Source organism: Phalacrocorax carbo, chromosome 4 (genome assembly GCF_963921805.1).
Source record: "Phalacrocorax carbo chromosome 4, bPhaCar2.1, whole genome shotgun sequence".
In the NCBI taxonomy this organism is placed as follows: Eukaryota; Metazoa; Chordata; class Aves; order Suliformes; family Phalacrocoracidae; genus Phalacrocorax; species Phalacrocorax carbo.
Genome location: NC_087516.1, coordinates 64,235,186 through 64,254,129, shown reverse-complemented (window position 1 = coordinate 64,254,129; position 18,944 = coordinate 64,235,186). Strand labels below are relative to the sequence as shown.

Below are 18,944 nucleotides of genomic sequence, written 5' to 3'. Positions count from 1 at the left end.
AACTTCTGTAGGTGCTAGACCAAATTGACCCTTTATTAGCTCTTATGAAGTGTATAATTAAAACAAAAAACCCCTTACTACAGTTCAATATGTATGTACAGCTCAGTAGTGGAATAGAATCTGTTATTTATCTGAAAGTGAGAAAATGTGTGTATCATCATGTAGAATATTCTTAGGTTTTGTATTTTTCTATATATAGAGAGAATAGATGTATGTATGTTTTTCTTCCCTAAATGGTGATGTGATCACTTGCTCCTAAATTAATGGAACTCCAACCTTATTTATTTTCCACAGGAGCATTGGTGGATCAGGGTGTCTTTGAGGAGTTGGCTCGTGACTATGTTCCACAGCTTTATGACTGCATGCAGGACTTGGGTGTAATATCCACCATTTCCCTGTCCTGGTTCCTCACTCTTTTCCTCAGTGTAATGCCATTTGAAAGTGCAGTGGTGGTTGTGGATTGTTTCTTCTGTGAAGGAATAAAGGTGATATTTCAATTAGCGCTCGCTGTCCTCGATGCTAATGTAGACAAGCTGCTTAACTGTAAGGATGATGGAGAAGCCATGACAGTCTTGGGAAGGTATTTATTACAGAAAATAAAGTATCTTCCTTTTATTTTTCTTTTTGGTTACTTTTCTGATTTGTGTTCTTCTATGTTGAAATACTCAATTTAAACCAGTACAATATATATAAATCTTCTACACGCTTATAGTCCCCTTTCACCCATATAAGGTACTCCTTATATTATCTTAAAATGTTAAGTTACCAATGAGATACAAATTCTTCTTTCAAGACGTTCAAATAAACTTCCCAAACCTGATTATAGAAAATTCTTTTGGTTGATTATTTTAGTTGATTATATGGGGTTTGTTACTTCATTTAAAAGGTAGCAAGCAAGAGATGCTGCTAAGAAAAAGCCTTGATCTCGAGGGAAACTGTTATGGGAATAGAATAAACAGAACTCAGAAGAATTAGGAAGGCTCTTGAATGAATAGATTTCAGTGAAACAGGAGGCTGATAAATAGACTGGATTGAGTCACTTAATACAAACTGATACTGCTGAGCGTAACCTCTGATTTCCTCATGTTTGGTGGTAGCGTTCAGTTTTCAAGATGCTGAAACTTTGGGTTTGGTTTTTTTTCTTAATAAGTTCCATTAGTATAGCCTTACTGAAGTCTGGTTTTAATTTCTTTGGAATTAAAGATGACTCTGGTTGTGTTTTCTCTGAAGTAAACCCCAGTGCTCGCTGAGGATTTAAATGTTCTGCAGCTGCAGGGTAGAAGACAGATGATCTACAGCAGCTGTACCAGTGGGAGGAACAACCCCTTAAAAAGCCCCTTGCAACGAGGTTGGGCAGTAGTAGGACAGGGGGGTATGTAGACTGAAGCACACTGACCCTTGTTCCCATGGTGTCATAATTCCCTCAGCATGTTAAACAGCCAGAAGCAACAAAACTGTTCAGTAAGCCACTTGTCTGTGACTAGCTATTTCTTGATAAGGATAATGGATTTCCAGTGTCATGTTAGGTCTCCTTGAGAAAAAGCAGTGTCAGGATTTGTCAAACTACTGATGTCAGAAATCATGTAGTTTATTAGTAGAGAGTGGCTTGATAATTTCTACATTTAATAATCTAAATGTAACCCTTAGTCTATTAACCCTCAGAAGGGAGGGGGTACAAATGAATCTCGAGTTTCTCATTTCTTTTTTTTTTTTTTCTTGCCCCCAACAGATATTTGGACAGCGTAACTAATAAGGACAGCACTCTTCCACCCATTCCTCATTTGCACTCACTGCTCAGTGATGATGTCGAGCCTTATCCTGAGGTGGATATCTTCAGACTAATCAGGTCTTCCTATGAGGTAGGATAGGATTTCTTAACAGGAACTTGCCAACCCACACTAGTTCTGCTTCACAGAGGAACTTGATACTCTGTAGCTTGGCATTGCTCGGCACTGAAAGAACATAAAAGAAATACAGACTCATCTCGGAAGTCTGACATGGGACGGGGGAAGGGTTAGTCTTTCGGTTTCTTTAACCAAAACTTTCTAGTTGGAGCTGTTTTGTACAGAAGCCTATAGCATCAAAGGTGGGCAGCCCACAGCCAAAAAGTGATTTACAAACAAAAGGCTAAACTTGTAATTCAAGAAAGGTTAATTCTCATCTAAGCTTTTTCATGCTTTTCCAAACTGAAATATTAGTGAAATCTATATGATTTCCGAAGACCTTTTTATCATCATTGGAACTTTTACTTTTTATTTCAGCAAATGCTGATTATGACTGTGGGCCGCTAGCTTCTGTCTTATCACCAAAGCTAAAAAAATTTCAAGTGAAAGGAGCTGGCAATAATTAATATCTATAAAGACTGGAAAAAACCTAAGATTTGCAAACCAGTTTAATTGTCCTTAAATTTTAAAAATAATCCATGATGATTACACTAACATTAATTTTTTTATATAAATTAAAGAATAACTTTAAAGAGTCATTGTCCTTAATTTCCTTTTTTCCTTCCATTGACATGCAGGGTAAATTAGTATTTTTAGTTTAAGATGTAGGTTCATATTTGGCAACATGACGGCTGTTTTGGAGGCACTTCCTATATCCCTAAAACCTCCTTGCTGCAATAACATGATATCTATTTAACAAGGAAGTAGGTAGTCCTTAGTGTATTCTGCGCTGAAGGGCAAACCGAATCAAGTTAGAGGCATAGTTCTTCTCCTTCACACAATGGTGAGAAGGAAATTTTTTGTGGAATTCTGTTTGCCTTGTATTTTTCTGATTCCCTCATCATGAAGACATCTTGCAGTGGCCTAAATGCTTTTAGATAAATAACCTGACTCCACACAGAGCCAGTCTGTCTTTTGGGGGCTTACGCAGCACAAAACCTTATAGCTCCTTCCAGATAAATAACCAGCTATGCTCTAGTACAATTAGGCAAAACAAATAGCATGGAGAGTGAAGAACTGTGAGGAAAGCAGGAGCTGGTTGCGAAGAGAGAATTAGTTTCAAGAGAGTTGTTGTTGGTTGACTTGACTATTACAAAAACCCCAACAATTCAGTAGTAAATTATCAAGGTAAAAAAAAACTTCAAGGCATCTGTTACTCAGTGACTATTATGTTCCTCAGTTAGCTGTGTGCAGTGAGGGCTAGGAGCTCAGTTAGCTTTATTGCAGCTACAAAGAGCAAAATACCAAGTAAGTGAGCATGTCTTTGTTATTTTTAGAGTTTAGCCTGTGAAAGGCACGTGTTGGGTAACAATCTGTCATTAATCTTCTAGACGTTTATTGCTTATGGAAAAAATAAAGGCCTACAGCTGAAAAAATACTTTCTTGATCCCTTTGCCCTCCCTCAGACACACGCTCATGACCCCCCAAGGGAGGTAAAACGTCCCTTGCAGACTGTCCTATGATATTTGTCATGTATTTGGATTGTTTTATGAAGAGCTACTTTCCATCATGCTCTGATCCTGACCAGCAATTAGGTAATCATGTTAAATGCATATATGAGAAGTCTCCAGTGAAAGCTGAAGTGGTGCAGTGGAATTTTTTGGTCATTAAGCGATTAGCACCCCTCTCTGTGATGATATCGAACTGACTTTCTGCTTTTAAAAGAGAAACATTCTTGAAATAAGGGTATATACACAACAAGTACTCTGCCAGTGTTTTTTTCATTTACTGAAAATACCTTTTAGTAAGAAATCTCTTATCTTTTCATTCAATTTTGCAATTAATTCAGGAACCATAGAGCCTGGCATTTTAATAGTTACAGTAGAAGTGACTGAAATAATGCATAATAACTGCAGCTTTAAAAGCTTGTGCACTGGCTGTCAATGGAGTGTAGACTCAGATATTTGGAGCTGTTATATGCTTAACTCCTTTGATCTGTGTGTCAGTTAATTTGGAAAAAAAAGGCCTCAAACAATTCAGCTACATCTGTAGTGGTACCTGGACCTTGTCCATTTTAACTAAACAACTGACACTCAAAGGTCTATGCTGTTGAATGGTTTGTTTGATACAGTTTTGATCTAGAACAAGTGACAGGCTTCCAACAATTCCTTGTATGATCTGAAAATTAACATGGGCAAGGGGCTGTTCCCAGAAGGTAATTGCACACAACTTCCTTTTCTGTAGGCTAACTGAGTTTCAGTTGTATGGGTGCGAACAGACCATCTCATTTGGCCTCTGGACCAGAGAATCAGCCCTGATTACTGGAATAGATGTGGCCTCAGAGCCACGAAAGACCTCTCTTTTCAAGCTTTTGTGACCCCTGTGATGCTTGATATTCATGGATGTTTATTTAGATTCCATTTAATCAAAAGACTTCTTTATTTGCAAAATGCTTCAAGTACATGAAATATCTTTTTTTACTCCCAAGGTACAGGATAAAGGTGCACAGCTTTACAGATAAATGCAGCTTTAGCGTTAACTTGATCACACAAGAATGTGCTAGAAAATAATGACCTGGTTAGGTAGATGCACTTGCACTGGAAGTATGAATCCATCCTGTATGAAAGTGTATCTTGACACCCCGCTTTAGTTTTACATGTGGCATACTTGATGTCTGGCATTATTGTTCCTGCTGGTCATCTCTGCATTTCGAAGTATGTTATGAGTGTGTTCTTGAGGCAAAAAACTTCTACTTAGAGTTCACAGAAATACATCTTAGGAATTAGGCATTCCTCTACATATGAAAATGTGTAATACTATTCGTAATAGGTTTTCCCCTAGGATGCTCTGTAGTATGTGCAGGAGCTCCCCAAGACTGCTGTGTGAGTTGTGAAAAAAAAATTCTGAAAATAAGACTTGGGCACTTGAGAGGATCTTCTTCCTAATGGAAGTTGCATTCTTGATGCTTGTTTTTAGACCCTCATTAATGTAAAGACTGCTATACTGTCTCAGCCATTAGAGATCCAGTTAGTCTAAATATCCTCTCTCTGTAGCAATTAAGAGATATTCCAGGACGAGCTGAAATAAAACCCTACAGAAGGAGTTATGAAATAATCTATTCATAGAGATTTGCCAAGCAACAGATTTTCTAACTACTGAGATTATGGTTTGAGATGCAAGGATTTGTAACTTAATAAAGACCTTTCAAATTAAATGAAAATAAGTTACTGGGAAAAAAAAATAAGATCTGGTGATATATTCCTAATGTCTTTGCAACTTTGTCATGTGTTAGAAAAATGCCTTAACAGCAGGGTTTTTTAATACACCATTTGAGGGATATCACATAATTAAATTAATTTTTCAAGTAGATTAAAGGCAAGTTAAGTATTCCAAATATTCATACACAGACTATCCTGTACTACTTTTCTCTTTTAAGAAATTTGGAAGTATCCGAGCAGATCTAATTGAACAAATGAGATTCAAACAAAGGCTGAAAGTAATCCAAACCCTTGAAGATACTACAAAGCGCAATGTGGTAAGTACTGAAATAATGTTCTTTGCAAAGATTAAGGTCAGTCGCTTTCTGAAATTTAAATTAGCTTCTCAATAAGACATGGATTTCAAATCTGTAACTGTTAATGTTATGTTTCAAAAGGTACGAACTATTGTGACGGAGACTTCTTTTACTATTGATGAACTGGAGGAACTGTATGCTCTTTTCAAGGTAAGGCTAAGCGAAGATGAGATCATGTGCCTGTAGGAAATGCAAACATTTATTTTTTGATACGGAACTGTGTTTCTTCTAAAGACCAGATTGAGTCTGTGAGTTACTTCAGGTATCGGGTATCTTAATACAAACTTGAATTAGCTGATGTATTATTGAATATACAAAAAAACTCAACCAGGTTTTAAGTGCTGAGGAAATAAGTAATTCACTAAATGATTTGTCCATGAAAAAATGAATATACTGATGAAAACTATTACAATGAAAAAGTTAATAGATAGAGGCTTTTGATCAGTCTCTAGAAACTTTTATATGTATCTCTCTACATGAACCAAGTTTTGGAATTTAGCACAGAAATACCTTTATTCTATTATCTCGGTCAGTTTAATACTCCCATATAACAATTGCTGATTTTTGTCATTGTTAATGCTTTAATGTATAGTGTATTACATGGAAAGTTAACGCCGCAGTGATGCGCTTTGTAAGTTGACTGTACAGCAATACCATTAGATTCACAAATCTAAAGGTGAGCAGTAAAAGCAGCTAAACGTTTTAGCTTCACCATCGCACAGGGCCTTAAAACAATATGCTTTCTTCCTCTGTTTTGTTATAACAGAGATTTTTTGGTATACCATGAAGAATTTATTTCCTTTCAATTTCCCACCTGTAATTTCAGGTCTTGGACAATTGTCCAAATCCTGCAGTGCCTTCTTTCAGTCTTCCATAGAATCAGTGAGACCAAGTCAGACAGTCCCTCCCGGTTGATGACTGTGTGGTGCTAGGAGCTCCTTCTCTAAGCTTCTGAATTGTTTTGAATTAGATTCCACTGAAATCAGCTCCAGAGCTTTCACTGACTTCAGTAAGACTGAGAGAGTAGGACTTTACACAGCATTTTGGAGGCTATACAGTTCAACAACAACAACAAAAAACCCTTTCAAATACACAGCTACTTTCATATGCTCTGAAATTAAATATTTCATGAGAGTCCCCTTTCTGACTTGACTGTGTGGTGAGGTTGAAGATGGTAACTAAGCACAACAAGCCTGTGTATATGTGCAAGTCCCAGCTGCTTACTGCTCTGTCCAATACAGATATGTTTCATCTGCCTGGGAGGCAGAAAAGTTCTGCTTTATAATCTTTTTTTTTTTTTTTTGTAGAGGGATGTCTTTGTGCTGGTTAGAGGAGAAACCTCTTGCAGAAGTGCAAGGGCTAGGTAGATGGGAGTCTTACGTTGTTTTAAGAATGTGTGTGTGTACGAGTTGTTTGGATTTTTTTGTCATTGATAGTGATGAGTTGCTTAAAGAGGTGATGACAATCTCACAGTATTTGCCTTCTGTTCAGGCAGAACATCTGACTAGCTGCTACTGGGGAGGAAACAGCAATGCTATTGACCGGCATGATCCCAGCCTGCCCTATCTGGAGCAGTACCGTATTGACTTCGAGCAGTTCAAGGGGATGTTCGCTCTCCTCTTTCCTTGGGCATGTGGAACTCATTCAGATGTATTAGCTGCGCGCTTATTCAGGCTTCTTGATGAAAACGGAGACTTGCTCATCAACTTCCGTGAATTCGTCTCTGGGCTAAGTAAGAATTCACAGCACGCTCAATAATCTGACCAAAGCAGTTAGTTTCTAAAGGCCAGTCCTCCAGAAACACAGTTGTTATATTAGCTATCAGATAATGAGTTTGAGTTTGATGTATGCCAATATGCATGTCACCTTTGTTTTAAGAGCTGTTTATGCTACTGTTAAGTTCATTTTGTCATGCCTGCGACAGTGGTCCCCAGTGGGGTTTAGGCAGGTCTCAGTAGGTGCATCTACATTAGCCAGTGGTGTTTCAGAAAGACCGCACATGGACCACATATCACTGGGGTCTGAGGATCTCCCTGCCCACTAACTCTCAACACAAAAATGACCTGAAACTTGTGTGCTTAATGGTGTGATTACTTCTAATCGAAGTATTTCCTTTGGGAAAGCCTTTTATATGTTCCTCTCTCAGTGACACTGTATTTTGTCTGCTCCTTAAACTTTCAGGGAAAGTTGGGAATTTATACCTTTTGTCAATGCTACCAGCTCTGGAAAGGGGAGAGAGAGCAGCTCCCTCGGTTGTTCAGAAAGAAGACTTTTGAGAAATTTTATGCGCACATATAAGGAGCAGGGGAAGGATAGAGTGAGGATGCTTGTTTTGTTTGCCCCTGAATAAAAGTTCTTCTCTTTGGAAGGCTGCTGACATCCCACATACATGTGTCCCTGTGTGAGGGGAAGTTATTGCACTTCACAGTATATGCAGTAAGAGGTACTACCCATATTGCTTCTGAAATCAATAACCAGGGCTGCAGGCTAACAGAGCAGGATGGAAGTCACCTGAAAAGGAGAAAGTGGAGGTACAGGTCAGATAGGGAGGCTGAATGTCATTAATGGAGGTTATGGCCCATGCAAGTCTTGAAGAAGCAAGATTTCAAGACATGAAAGTCAATATCGCAACAGAGGGAATGCGCAAGCCCTAGGATTAACATGAAGAAGCAAAAATGAGGCAGGAGCTGGTCACCCCTTTTTTGAATATAGCAGGAATTAGTCCTTATAAGTGACCAACATTTCACCATCTATTGTGTTATTTCATGACAACCTGACATTTCCTCCAGCTTTACAATTTGATCCTTTTCAAGAGAGAAAAGGTTTCCTAATCTGGCTTTCAGCAACTATTTTTAACAGTATTTACGCATCAGGGCTCTAAATGCAGCCTTGCATTTAAACCTCTGTACAGCAATGGTAACACCTGTTCTCTCACAGGTGCAAAGTAGCTATGTGACAGTAACACTGATTGCACACCTTCCCTTCACACCATCCAGAAAAACAGTGCTTCCTGTGATGCAGTTCTGAATTGTATTTGAGGAACTGTTTGCTGGGTAACACTTAATGGCCTTTTGAGACATCACCCATGGATTAACTACTCTTGCTGCTTACAGGGTGCTCTTAATACTAAGCAACCAGTTATTGGTTGAAACAGCATTCTTTTTTTTAGGTCCAATAATAAGAACAAGGAACTGTGTTGAGAACTATGAACAGAAATGGATGTAAAATGCACAAATGTGGCTATAAACCAGCATGTCTGAGCTAAAGTCTTCAATGGGCTAAACGATCAAAATGCTCATTCTGCAAAACCACATTTTTTCAGAAACTAAGCCCAATGTGGCATTGCTTGAAAACTTTTTTAAAAAAAAAAGTCAAGCCTCTCAATCCCGTTTTTGTTAAAGAAGCACATAAATGGTAACAATGCAGTCAACGAAAACAACGTGGGATTTGCTTGAGCATATTTCACCATGCCCCAGGACCTTTAAAAATTCCACAAACATCAGCTGCTTCAGTCTGCTTCATCAACCCAACATGCCTTGGCTAGGAAAATCTCCTAAATGAGGAGTATCTTCTGTTGGAGAAGATGTGTCTTGTCAACAGGGGACTGTGTTGCCTTTTCCTTGTGGCTGTCCCGGAAAGCATGGTCAGAGTATGGGCATTCTGTAGGTGACCTGTGGTCACTGTCCTCTCTCTTCTTTCTGTGTCCAAACAGCAGTGTTGGACTCTGGCCCTGGTTACTCTCTTTCCTAAAGGAAGCATCGTATTGAAGTACTTCCAAGGGCCAGCCCATCTCAGGGAGTGCTTGTTGACAGCTGAAGTAGCTATGGCACCTGAAGCATTTCTGTTTCACAACACTTTCAATGGCCTTATTCCATGTAGCCATAAGGATTTGTTCCCTTGAAGCCTCTTTTTGATGCCATGGACTGCTTCTAGGAGCTCCACAAAGAGGAAGTAAAAAGAGGTGCTGTGTGTCCCAGCTTCTGCATCAGCATGAAATCCTTGGGATATGAGAGCGTAGTAACTGCAACTGGGAATCTCCATTTCCTTTTCATAGCCCCTGCAGCAAATAACTCAAGAACCTCCTGTTTCAGGTCCCTCTGGGCCCTCAGCTGAGCAAAGTTGGAACAGCCTGGCCTATTCTTCTCTACGTTTACTCTGTGTCATGTTACTGCAAGTTCAAATAAAGGAGAGGTCCTGATTAGTTTGCTCTAGGAGTTGTGCTGCTTAGAAGGGGTTGTCAGCCTTGCTTCTGAGCTGTGGTTGTGAGCTGTTTGGGGTATTCACTGGTGAAGAAGCTCACCCGCACCCCTGTGCCACGCTGGATTATAGCATGTCCGTTGTTGACTCGGGATCCCAATAAGCTAGAGCAATTTCCACGGACTCAAAGTGGCCACCTGCCTCCCGTCACGTTTTTGCAATATTCCCTCCACAGAGCATGCAGCTCCTCCTCCACTCCAGTGGCTGCTGGTGACTGCAGGGCTCGCCACAACCTCGTGCAAAAGTCAGCACCATGAAAACTGTCTCTCTCAAGGGGTACACGAGTGTTTGGTTTGTTTTCCCCCTGCCCTGAAAACAGCTTTTCTCTAAGCACAGGTTGCAGGAGGATGTTCTGCAAGCAGAGCATTAACCTCACCACTCCTCCACTCCTTTCAGGAAGCTGCATGCTGTACAGACACTCCGCACGGCTCCACCTGTGTTCAAGAGAAGGGCAACTGAAGCCAACACTTTTATGTTGCTACTAAGTTTTGTATTAACAGAATAAAGTTCTAACCTGTTCAATTAATTTGTTAACGGCCTCCTAGAAGACAGGGGCAAAACTGTGCATGCACGACATTTTGCCTAGAAAAGTCTTGTCACCTGCATAGTGTGGACAGAAGGAGAACAGTCTGAAAGGGGGCTCAGTGAGGGTTGTTCCTAGCCAGGCCGTGAAAAGGGATGAGGTGGTCAAGCCCTGAGAGGTGTAAGAGCAGGTGTGTATGAGGACATTGGCTGTAGTGTGAAGGTGACAGCTTTCACTGTTGTTCTCTTCCAAGCACAGTTTCTTCTCTCACCACAAAGTAAATTTAAAAATTCTGGATAAAAACTGGTCATGCATCATCTGAGACTTGTACTGCAAAAAGTCAAGTCTTGTTGAAAGTTGTCGAAGGTTTTAAGGCATGCGACTCCAGAGTGCCAGGAAGGAAGTATTTCTGATTGGGACTAAGAATGGTCTTACCACCTCCCCAGTGCTGTTCACAAGGCCCTCAGCAGGGTCATCTGCTTTGCTCTTCAGGGCTGCAGGGGCCATGCAGGAGGCCACTGAATTCTCTGGGCTCTCCTATGAAATTATCCCTGTACTATAGTGTGCAGGTCAAAATGGTGGCCTGAGCTGAGCTATCCACTGTACAAAGGTCTCTCCTAACTCTCCATAATAGGGGCGTATCTACCAGAGGTCTGCTCCCTTCTGTTGGCTTTATGAATGTAGCCTAAATTTTTATCATTTAATACAGCATCAGTCCTCAGATCTTGGGTAGCCCACTGCAGCTAACTGTCAGGCAGTTCCTGCAAATTGCCAGTAGGCTGTTCTTCCCTTTGTAAAACTGTCTGACCTCCCCTGGGGGAGACCCAGAGAGGTGTCTCTGAGAGAGTCCAGATAACATCTTTGGTAGACTTGTCACACATTGCGTTGTCTTCATTCACATACGTTTTGAGGGGAAAAAGGGCCTGGCATTAGGAAGCACCCACAGATTCATCTCAGGCAAGAAGTGAAAAGCAGTATCAGTTGAACTTTTTCAGTTCTTTTCACATCTAGGGACAGAGAGAGAAACAAGCCTACATGTGTCACCATATATCCTGTGTCCTGAATCCTATTTTGGTGAATGCACCCCTACCTGTTGCTGGAGGATGCAGAACTGCAGCCCGTTCTGTGCTTTGGTTGTTTCACGTGGCCTTTAGCAGTGACGCAGTTCACATGGTACCAGGGTGCATAGCCTGGTTTCACCAGAAGAGAAGGCATTATCTGTCCGGTGTGGGACACGGGGTAGGAATATGAGGAGGTTTTGTGCTTGAAAAGGACCAAGTTGAAAGCAAAATGGCTAATGTAGGTGTACTCAATTTTTTGGCCTAACATCTGTATTTATTGTAGTCTTAAGCTTTACAGTAGACTCTGGTTGTTAGCAGTTGCCAAACGACCCTTTGTAGTATGCATAGCAGAGGTAAGTTGACACAGTAGCCTGTAAGGTAAAACAAATCTGTGCATAACCTAATTAATGAAGGTAATTTCACTTATTAATTGCACATCATAACAAGTAAGATTTATGAAGAAGTCTGATTATCAGTCATTTCAGTACTTTAAAATGAACTAATATCCATTTAAATAATTGGAAGGAGGGGCTACAATAGACCACTTGGATTTTATACAGCTAATTGTAGTGTAGACCAGAAAGGAATAAGGATTGAGGTGGATAAATCAATAGAAAGTATTGCCTGGACAGTTTAGTCCATGGCTAAGCTGTGATAAATGCTGTTCATTTGAATTTCTCTCTTTTTTTGGTAAATATATTATTTTTCTAAATCTTGTCATGTTATTTTGGATCCTCAGATCAGAAAGTTTGAAGTCCACACAAAAAGGTCATCTTAACTTTCGGCTGGAGGCCTTTCTGAGTGGTAATGTGATGATCACAGATTATTTTTGAGTGTTATAAAATAGACATTTAATGAAGGACTCAAAGTTGAAGTACAAAATTCAGGGTAAGGTGGTCTGTGTCTCTTGCTATTTCTACTGCAGACCATATGATCTTAAAAGTCAAGTGACTGCCTTATGATTTCAGGCTGTAAAGGTAGTACCGTGCTTCCCAGAGTGAACGTAGCAGCTTCTAAAATGAAATATTGTAGCAATAATAAACGGAATGGCATTGAATGCTGAGTATTAACATGCTATATATAATCCTGTTTAGGTGCAGCATGCCATGGAGATCTTACAGAGAAGCTGAAGCTACTGTATAAAATGCATGTTTTGCCTGGTAAGTAAACGACGTTAAAATAGCTGTCATCTTGTTGAGATCAGAAATGCGGAGCAGAGTTGTTTATGACTAGCTTTCCCAACTAAAAATTAATCTGTGGGAATTATTGTAGCTGTTTATGTACCAGTAAAATAAGAGCGCTTCAACCATAATGAGACATGGATTTGGGAAGTCTGAAAGCATGCATGGAGCCCTCTCCTGCTCCGGCCACAAACAGGCCATTTATATGTATCTCTTGCCTGTTTAGCAGGGGTTGGGTGGCTTCCCCCATGCATACAAATACAGCTCACTTCAGCACTTGTTACCACAATGCCCTTTATTTAAGGGTGAAGCTAGCTTAAAATGTTCCTACATGCCCTGGCTACTCGCTCCTGTCCCTGGGCTTTCTTCTTGGTTTCCCCTCTGGGCTGATACAACTGTTTGCAGAGGGAAGCTCCAGATCGTTTCATAGATGTGTCTTCTATGGAGCTTTACAAACTGTTGGACTCAGCTAAGTGAGAAAGGCAGTTTAGGGTGGAGAGGGGATGGAAACATCTCAAAACACTATTGCCTGTGAAGAAAATGATGTCCTGAAACTACATCCTCTCTGGCTTGTCACACGTGTGGCATAAAGAAATTATTTCTGTCCTCACTGTATCTGTGATTTAAGTATGTTGTAACTGTTTGGGTAGTTTAATTCTCATGCTCATTTACATCCTCTGGTAAAGATATCTAAAAGCTTTGAGGGGACATTAATCTTTACGTGCTTTGAACATGTGCCCCTGATTGCTCCCAGCTGGCTTTGCTGGAGGTAGGCTTGAGTGATTCACTAATTTAACTGGGGTAAAAATGCAATTTTATAGAACTGTAACAGAAGAGATTAATTTTTAAGAATGCAACTTCTGGTATTCGGGGACGGGTAAGCTCATACAAACCATGACAGACTGTTTCCAGCTAGGAAAGTGTTCATACCCTGCTTAGGACACGCTGAGCTGTACATAAGAAAGTAATGGAAGTAGGCATGAGAAGATGGGCAAGCCAGCCTCTGAAGGCAAACAGCGCTTTGGTCTGTTAGTCAGACAGCATTGGATATTGGAGAGAAGAGAGCACAGGTCTGGTTGTTCATCTCCTGTGAGCTGAAAACAAATGATTCCCAACCCATCACACCCTCACACTTCTAGAAACTGACGTTCTAAATTATCAATGAAAATATGTTCTAGTTTTTAATTAAAGGGTGGAATTTTTAATGAAAGAATTCTGTTATATTGCTTAGATCCATCCCCTGAGCAAGAAGAGCCAGACTCTGCTTTTGAAGCTACTCAGTACTTTTTTGAAGACATCACACCAGAATGTACACACGGTAGGCATCTTTTGTCTCGGGCATGAAAACATGTCTTTTTAGAAAGCTACTTTTTTATTGGATTAAACGTTGTAAGTGAAGTATTGTCTGTAAAAAGAAGTATGCCATCTTTGTATATATTTTGATATCCTTACAGGTGCAGGCGTGTGTACACTGAGAACTCCCCTGCCTTGTGCCTTGCCGAAGTACTCTCAGAATAATGTCATCAGTGTGTTGCAATAGAAGTAATTTTGTGATAAGTGTGGCATATATGCCTTGATGGAGAATGAGAATAAATATATTGGCTTTCAAGATAAATTTGGATCAGAACTTAAAATACTCTAAAAAACTGAAGCCAGAAGATGAATCAAAATGTAGTTTAGCAGTTTGAAATCTTTTTGTGCCCTAATGAGAACCTGGGTCTCATCGCAGTTGTCTTAAATGGCATTCTCTTTCTTGAGACACTCGATGCTAAGTTTCTCTCTGATTCAACAAAAATATTTCCCATCCTTCAGATTACAGGGGGAAGGAAGGTGGTTTGAAAATACAGATAAGAATTAATAGACTAGAGATGGCAATTTTAAGTCCCGATAGACAAAAGAAGATGCACTGATATAACCACCAAACATACATCATGCTAGAAGCATGTTGTGGTAACACAGGCTAATCATTGCAGAACACCAACAAAACCTAAGATTTCGTGGTATTTGTCTCTGTCTTAGGATTTATATTATTAATTATATGGAATTTGTCAGCAGATTTACGAATAAGCAAAAATCATCATTTAGCCCCACCCTTTTTACTCTGCATTTGCCGCAGTGTAAACATTTTCTTTATTTCGCACTGTACGCATGAAAAGCAAGTATGTATCTGAAACCACACTGATCTCTCTCTCTCTTCCCCTGCCCCTCCTCTTCCTAGTTGTTGGCCTAGACAGCAGGCACAAACAAGGAGCGGATGATGGGTTTGTTACAGTGAGTCTGAAAACGGATAAAGGTATGCATGGTGTCTCCATTTGAGTTACATCTTTCTTTTCTTGTAAAGATGCTCCTTTTGAAAATGGAAAAAAAAAAGTGTTAATTTAAGGTTTCTTCATGGACTTTTTCCCACATCTCTGGGTAATTTGTTGACGATAGGCAAGAAGAATTCACACGAGAATCGAAACTATCTGAGAATGTGGAGCCAAGAGAATAAATCCAAAGCAAAAACCACAAAGGACTTGCCCAAACTGAATCAGGTACTTCTGCTGGCACTTACTTATTTTACATTAACTTTAAACTTTGTTCACATCCCTATAAATATTCAATACATCGAGATGAATAAAGGTTTTATTTTGAGGCAGATACGTTTTTGCAAGAAGTAAGCAACAGTCAGCTGATTACAGAAGTTAGTTGTTTTCAATGTACTGTAACTGGCATTCCGCTCCCAAAATAGCCTAAAAACGAGATACGCACATATAGGAATGTTAACATATTATTTTGATCTCTAGACAAAGGGTGATATGAGACTGAATATCACCAGCTAGCTCATAAAGTCCAATACACATTACCTGAAAGAAGCATTTTATGTTTTGTAATTTATACTGTCCGTCCAATTTCCCTTTGATCCATAGCTGCTGAGGAGGAGGAGACCCACTAGGAGAGCTGTTTCCTCCAGAGTATATAGGGAAGATTTATTCCCTGTAGAACAATGCTTCTTACTTAAGGTAGCCCTAAGCAAATCTCCTTCCTATTTAATTCGTGAGCTTTGAATTCCAAAAGGCTCGCGCTCAACTAAGTTACCACTGTCAATTAAAAAAGCGCTGCAGGTCTCTCATTTTTCATTACTTCTCATCAGTTTTATCAGACCCCTAGTTATACTTAGCATCATTCCTACAAGAAAATCCACCAAAATGAATGTTAGGTGTCTCACTGCTCACCCTCTGTTGCCCTCCTGTGGCTGCAGAGAAGTAAATTTGTCATATGTTGGAGGAAACATCCAACAGTTTATTCTAAATAGCTTTGAGAGAGGCAACACTTCTGGCTGCCCAGGCATAGAAAATGCTTTCTGGCCTGCACCTAGATTATTTCTAATTTCAGTTTAATCGCATAAACTCTTGTGTCATACATCCATTCCAGAGTTTTTAAACTGATTTAGTAGATCTCGGCCTGATGTGTTTCCTGCTTTCTCATTAATGTGTCCTCCCTCTTTATTTAGGGACAGTTCATTGAACTGTGCAAGACAATGTACAATATGTTCAGTGAAGACCCCAATGAACAAGACCTGTACCACGCTACTGCTGCTGTGACCAGTTTGCTTTTGGAGATAGGTGAGGTTGGTAAGCTCTTCAGCGTGCAGCCCACAAAAGAGGCAGACAGCAGCAGTAACCATTGCAGCAAAACTATTCAGAGCGAGCTGTTTCAGAAGAAAGAGCACCAGCAGTACCCCCTCGAACAGCACAAGCCGTTCCAAAGCAGCCTCGTCGGCAACGATGAGGAGGCCGTTTGCACCGACAGCACCCTGGGCATGCAGATGGAAGACATTAAGCTCGAAGACTCTTCTCCCAGGGACAACGGAGCCGGCTCTTCCATGCTCATTTCCGATGACGATACAAAAGATGATAGTTCGATGTCCTCCTACTCAGTACTGAGTGCAGGCTCGCATGAAGAAGAAAAGCTGCACTGCGAGGACATCGGTGAAGACACTGTTCTGGTACGGAGCAACCACACCGCTTCTCTCCGTAGAAGCACTAGCATTGACAGAGACTGGGCCATTACCTTTGAACAATTTCTAGCCTCGCTTTTGACCGAGCCAGCGCTGGTTAGGTACTTCGACAAGCCTGTGTCCATGATGGCTAGGATCACTAATGCTAAAAACGTAAGGATGATGGGTAAACCAGTAAGCTCGGCCATTGACTATGAAATCTCGACTGTGTCGGGATAAAAGGCAGTCGGGTTTTTTATTTATTTTTTTTATTATTCTGTATTTATTAGTACCTGGCACAGGCCCTGGTATTTTCAAAACATGATTGTTTTCACTAATGTGAAAATGTTGGGGTGCAAGCTTAACTATCTTGAAGTATAATCGCTCTTTCTGTGGGAAATGTTACACAAATGCGAATTTTATTCAAAATACAGAAAAAAAATAACAGTTGTCAGTGAAGTGTGTGTATTATTAACCTTGCTGTCAATATAAAATGGTAAAGATTAGTTCTTAATTTCTAAATGTAAACTTAATGCCAATATTTTATGTGCATTTTTAAAATAGACGCATACAGAGATCTGATTCTCGGGGGAAAAAAAGAGTACTTAAGATTTAAAGGGACACTGTCAACCTGAATAGGACCTCAGGTGAAATTAAGTTCCAGACAACATCCCTGAAGGATAACTTTATTTCATATAACTTTTTTTTTGAAGAGGCTAATGGGTTTTAACGTACGCTTCAATTTTATTTTTTTTAATATATGGAAGATCACTTCAGTGACATCTGCCTGGCTCCTAACTTCCTCGGCTTGAGACCGGTACGCTTAAATAAAAGCGAGAAGTCCGTCCCAAGCCTAGCTGGCACATCAGGCAAATGTGATTAAACGTGATTATTTCGGCTCCGACAGAAGGCAGAGCCTTCCCTGGTTTGCCTTTCCCTGGGCGCAGCGGCCTCTGCCTGCGCCAAACCCAGCAGAGGCGAAGCCGTTTCCCAGCTGTGGCCACCAGGAGAAGGTCTTTGGCATGACCCTGCCTGGAGCTGTATTCCTCACCAGCGGACTTGGAAGTTTGCTGGTGCGCTCCAGAGACAGTGTGTGCAGGTCCCAGAACAGATTGGTAGAGTCTCTTTTTAAAAATTGAAAGCTGTTTTTAAAAGTTTAAAAAAAAATACATATATATACACTTCTAAGGCTGGATCTACAGCATATATAGCTTAGCTTTTAAAACTAACCTTTACCACCAACCTATTATATCCTTGTTAGATTAAGAAAATAAAAACCTGTATTGCATAAGTCTTCATTTATAACAGTGTAAAGTAGCAGTAATGAGAAAAATCCGCAAGATAATGTAACTGAATGTTTAAGTCTTATGGCGAACACTGTCACTTTATATAAAATGAATAGTATCCTGTATCAACTTACGGAATAATATGTTAAAATGAAAACTGGAGCACCTGCACTTTGAATCCTTGCTTCTTTTATACAGATATTTGGGATTTTTTTTAGAATTTTGTTAGCTGTTTTTTAATTCACGTTTGTTCAGTTCAGGATCATGCCTACAAGCCTAATCTTTATTTGCCATTTTGAGAATATTTTCTGTAGAATACTGATGATTTTTTTTTATACTCCTGTATATTGCATCCATGTAACTTGCAGATTTTTTAGCAGAAGCTATGTTTAATTCTTTTGTTTTAAAAGAATGCTTTTAAACTGTCAGATGAAGTGGTTTTTAACCACAAATAGGTAATGTGAACAAATAAAGTACACTCTGCACAGATTTGATTTTTAACTATTAAAGTAATGGTAGAGAGAAAAGTAGGTGATTGTGTTTTATTACACCGACAAATTACTTCGGATCTTCAACACCAGGTTTCGGAATGAAAACAGGTTGTTTCCATGCCGGGTTTTGTTTAACACTTGAGTGGTTTTGATGCCATCTGGAACAGGCCGCTTCTCTCATGCTGCCCAATTTTATTAAACAGTTTTCCCTGCTGTGCTCACATTTGGTGACGATAGTTGTTACTACTGTTCAAGACCCCCAGGTATTTTATGACCTGTCCTGCACTTTGCTGTACCTCACTAGGCATGCTTTTAAGGCTTTAAGTGTTAGAATGTTTTTTACAGGGTACGGGTAGCTGAGGTGTCAGCCTCAAAACCGTGGCAGTGACAGAACAGGCACGGATGTGCTCTATTCAGAGAATTATATTTTTGAAACTTAACTTGTATTTGTGTTTACGTAAAGTTAATTTGCAAAACACAGCTGTCAATTCCTGAGCACTGCTCATAGATCCCTCCTCTCAGTTTACTGTTGATTTTTTTTTTTCTTTTGTTGGGAGTAGAGCTCCCTCCTTTATAATTTAGCCATATGTAGACTTCGTGTAACAGTATGAAAAAGCAACATAGTCTTTCTGCATATGAGACTATGCGATTGCTTTACACGTGTATCAAATAATGGTATTCATTTGAAGCCATAATCACCATTTTGAAG

The 18,944-nt window shown here is 39.9% G+C and overlaps 1 protein-coding gene across 1 annotated transcript in view; it reads left to right on the top strand.

Annotated features, from left to right (window-relative positions):
• TBC1D9 (TBC1 domain family member 9) overlaps positions 1-18,233 on the top strand; it is a 53,085-nt gene extending 34,852 nt beyond the window's left edge. The window contains exons 12-21 of the mRNA XM_064450228.1: positions 295-580; positions 1,730-1,859; positions 5,320-5,418; positions 5,539-5,607; positions 6,949-7,189; positions 12,393-12,458; positions 13,711-13,797; positions 14,698-14,772; positions 14,913-15,013; positions 15,973-18,233. Coding sequence (XP_064306298.1) covers positions 295-580; positions 1,730-1,859; positions 5,320-5,418; positions 5,539-5,607; positions 6,949-7,189; positions 12,393-12,458; positions 13,711-13,797; positions 14,698-14,772; positions 14,913-15,013; positions 15,973-16,698 — 1,880 coding nt within the window. The 3' untranslated portion in view covers positions 16,699-18,233. The remainder of the gene's footprint in view (positions 1-294; positions 581-1,729; positions 1,860-5,319; positions 5,419-5,538; positions 5,608-6,948; positions 7,190-12,392; positions 12,459-13,710; positions 13,798-14,697; positions 14,773-14,912; positions 15,014-15,972) is intronic.
• Positions 18,234-18,944: the final 711 nt, after the last annotated feature.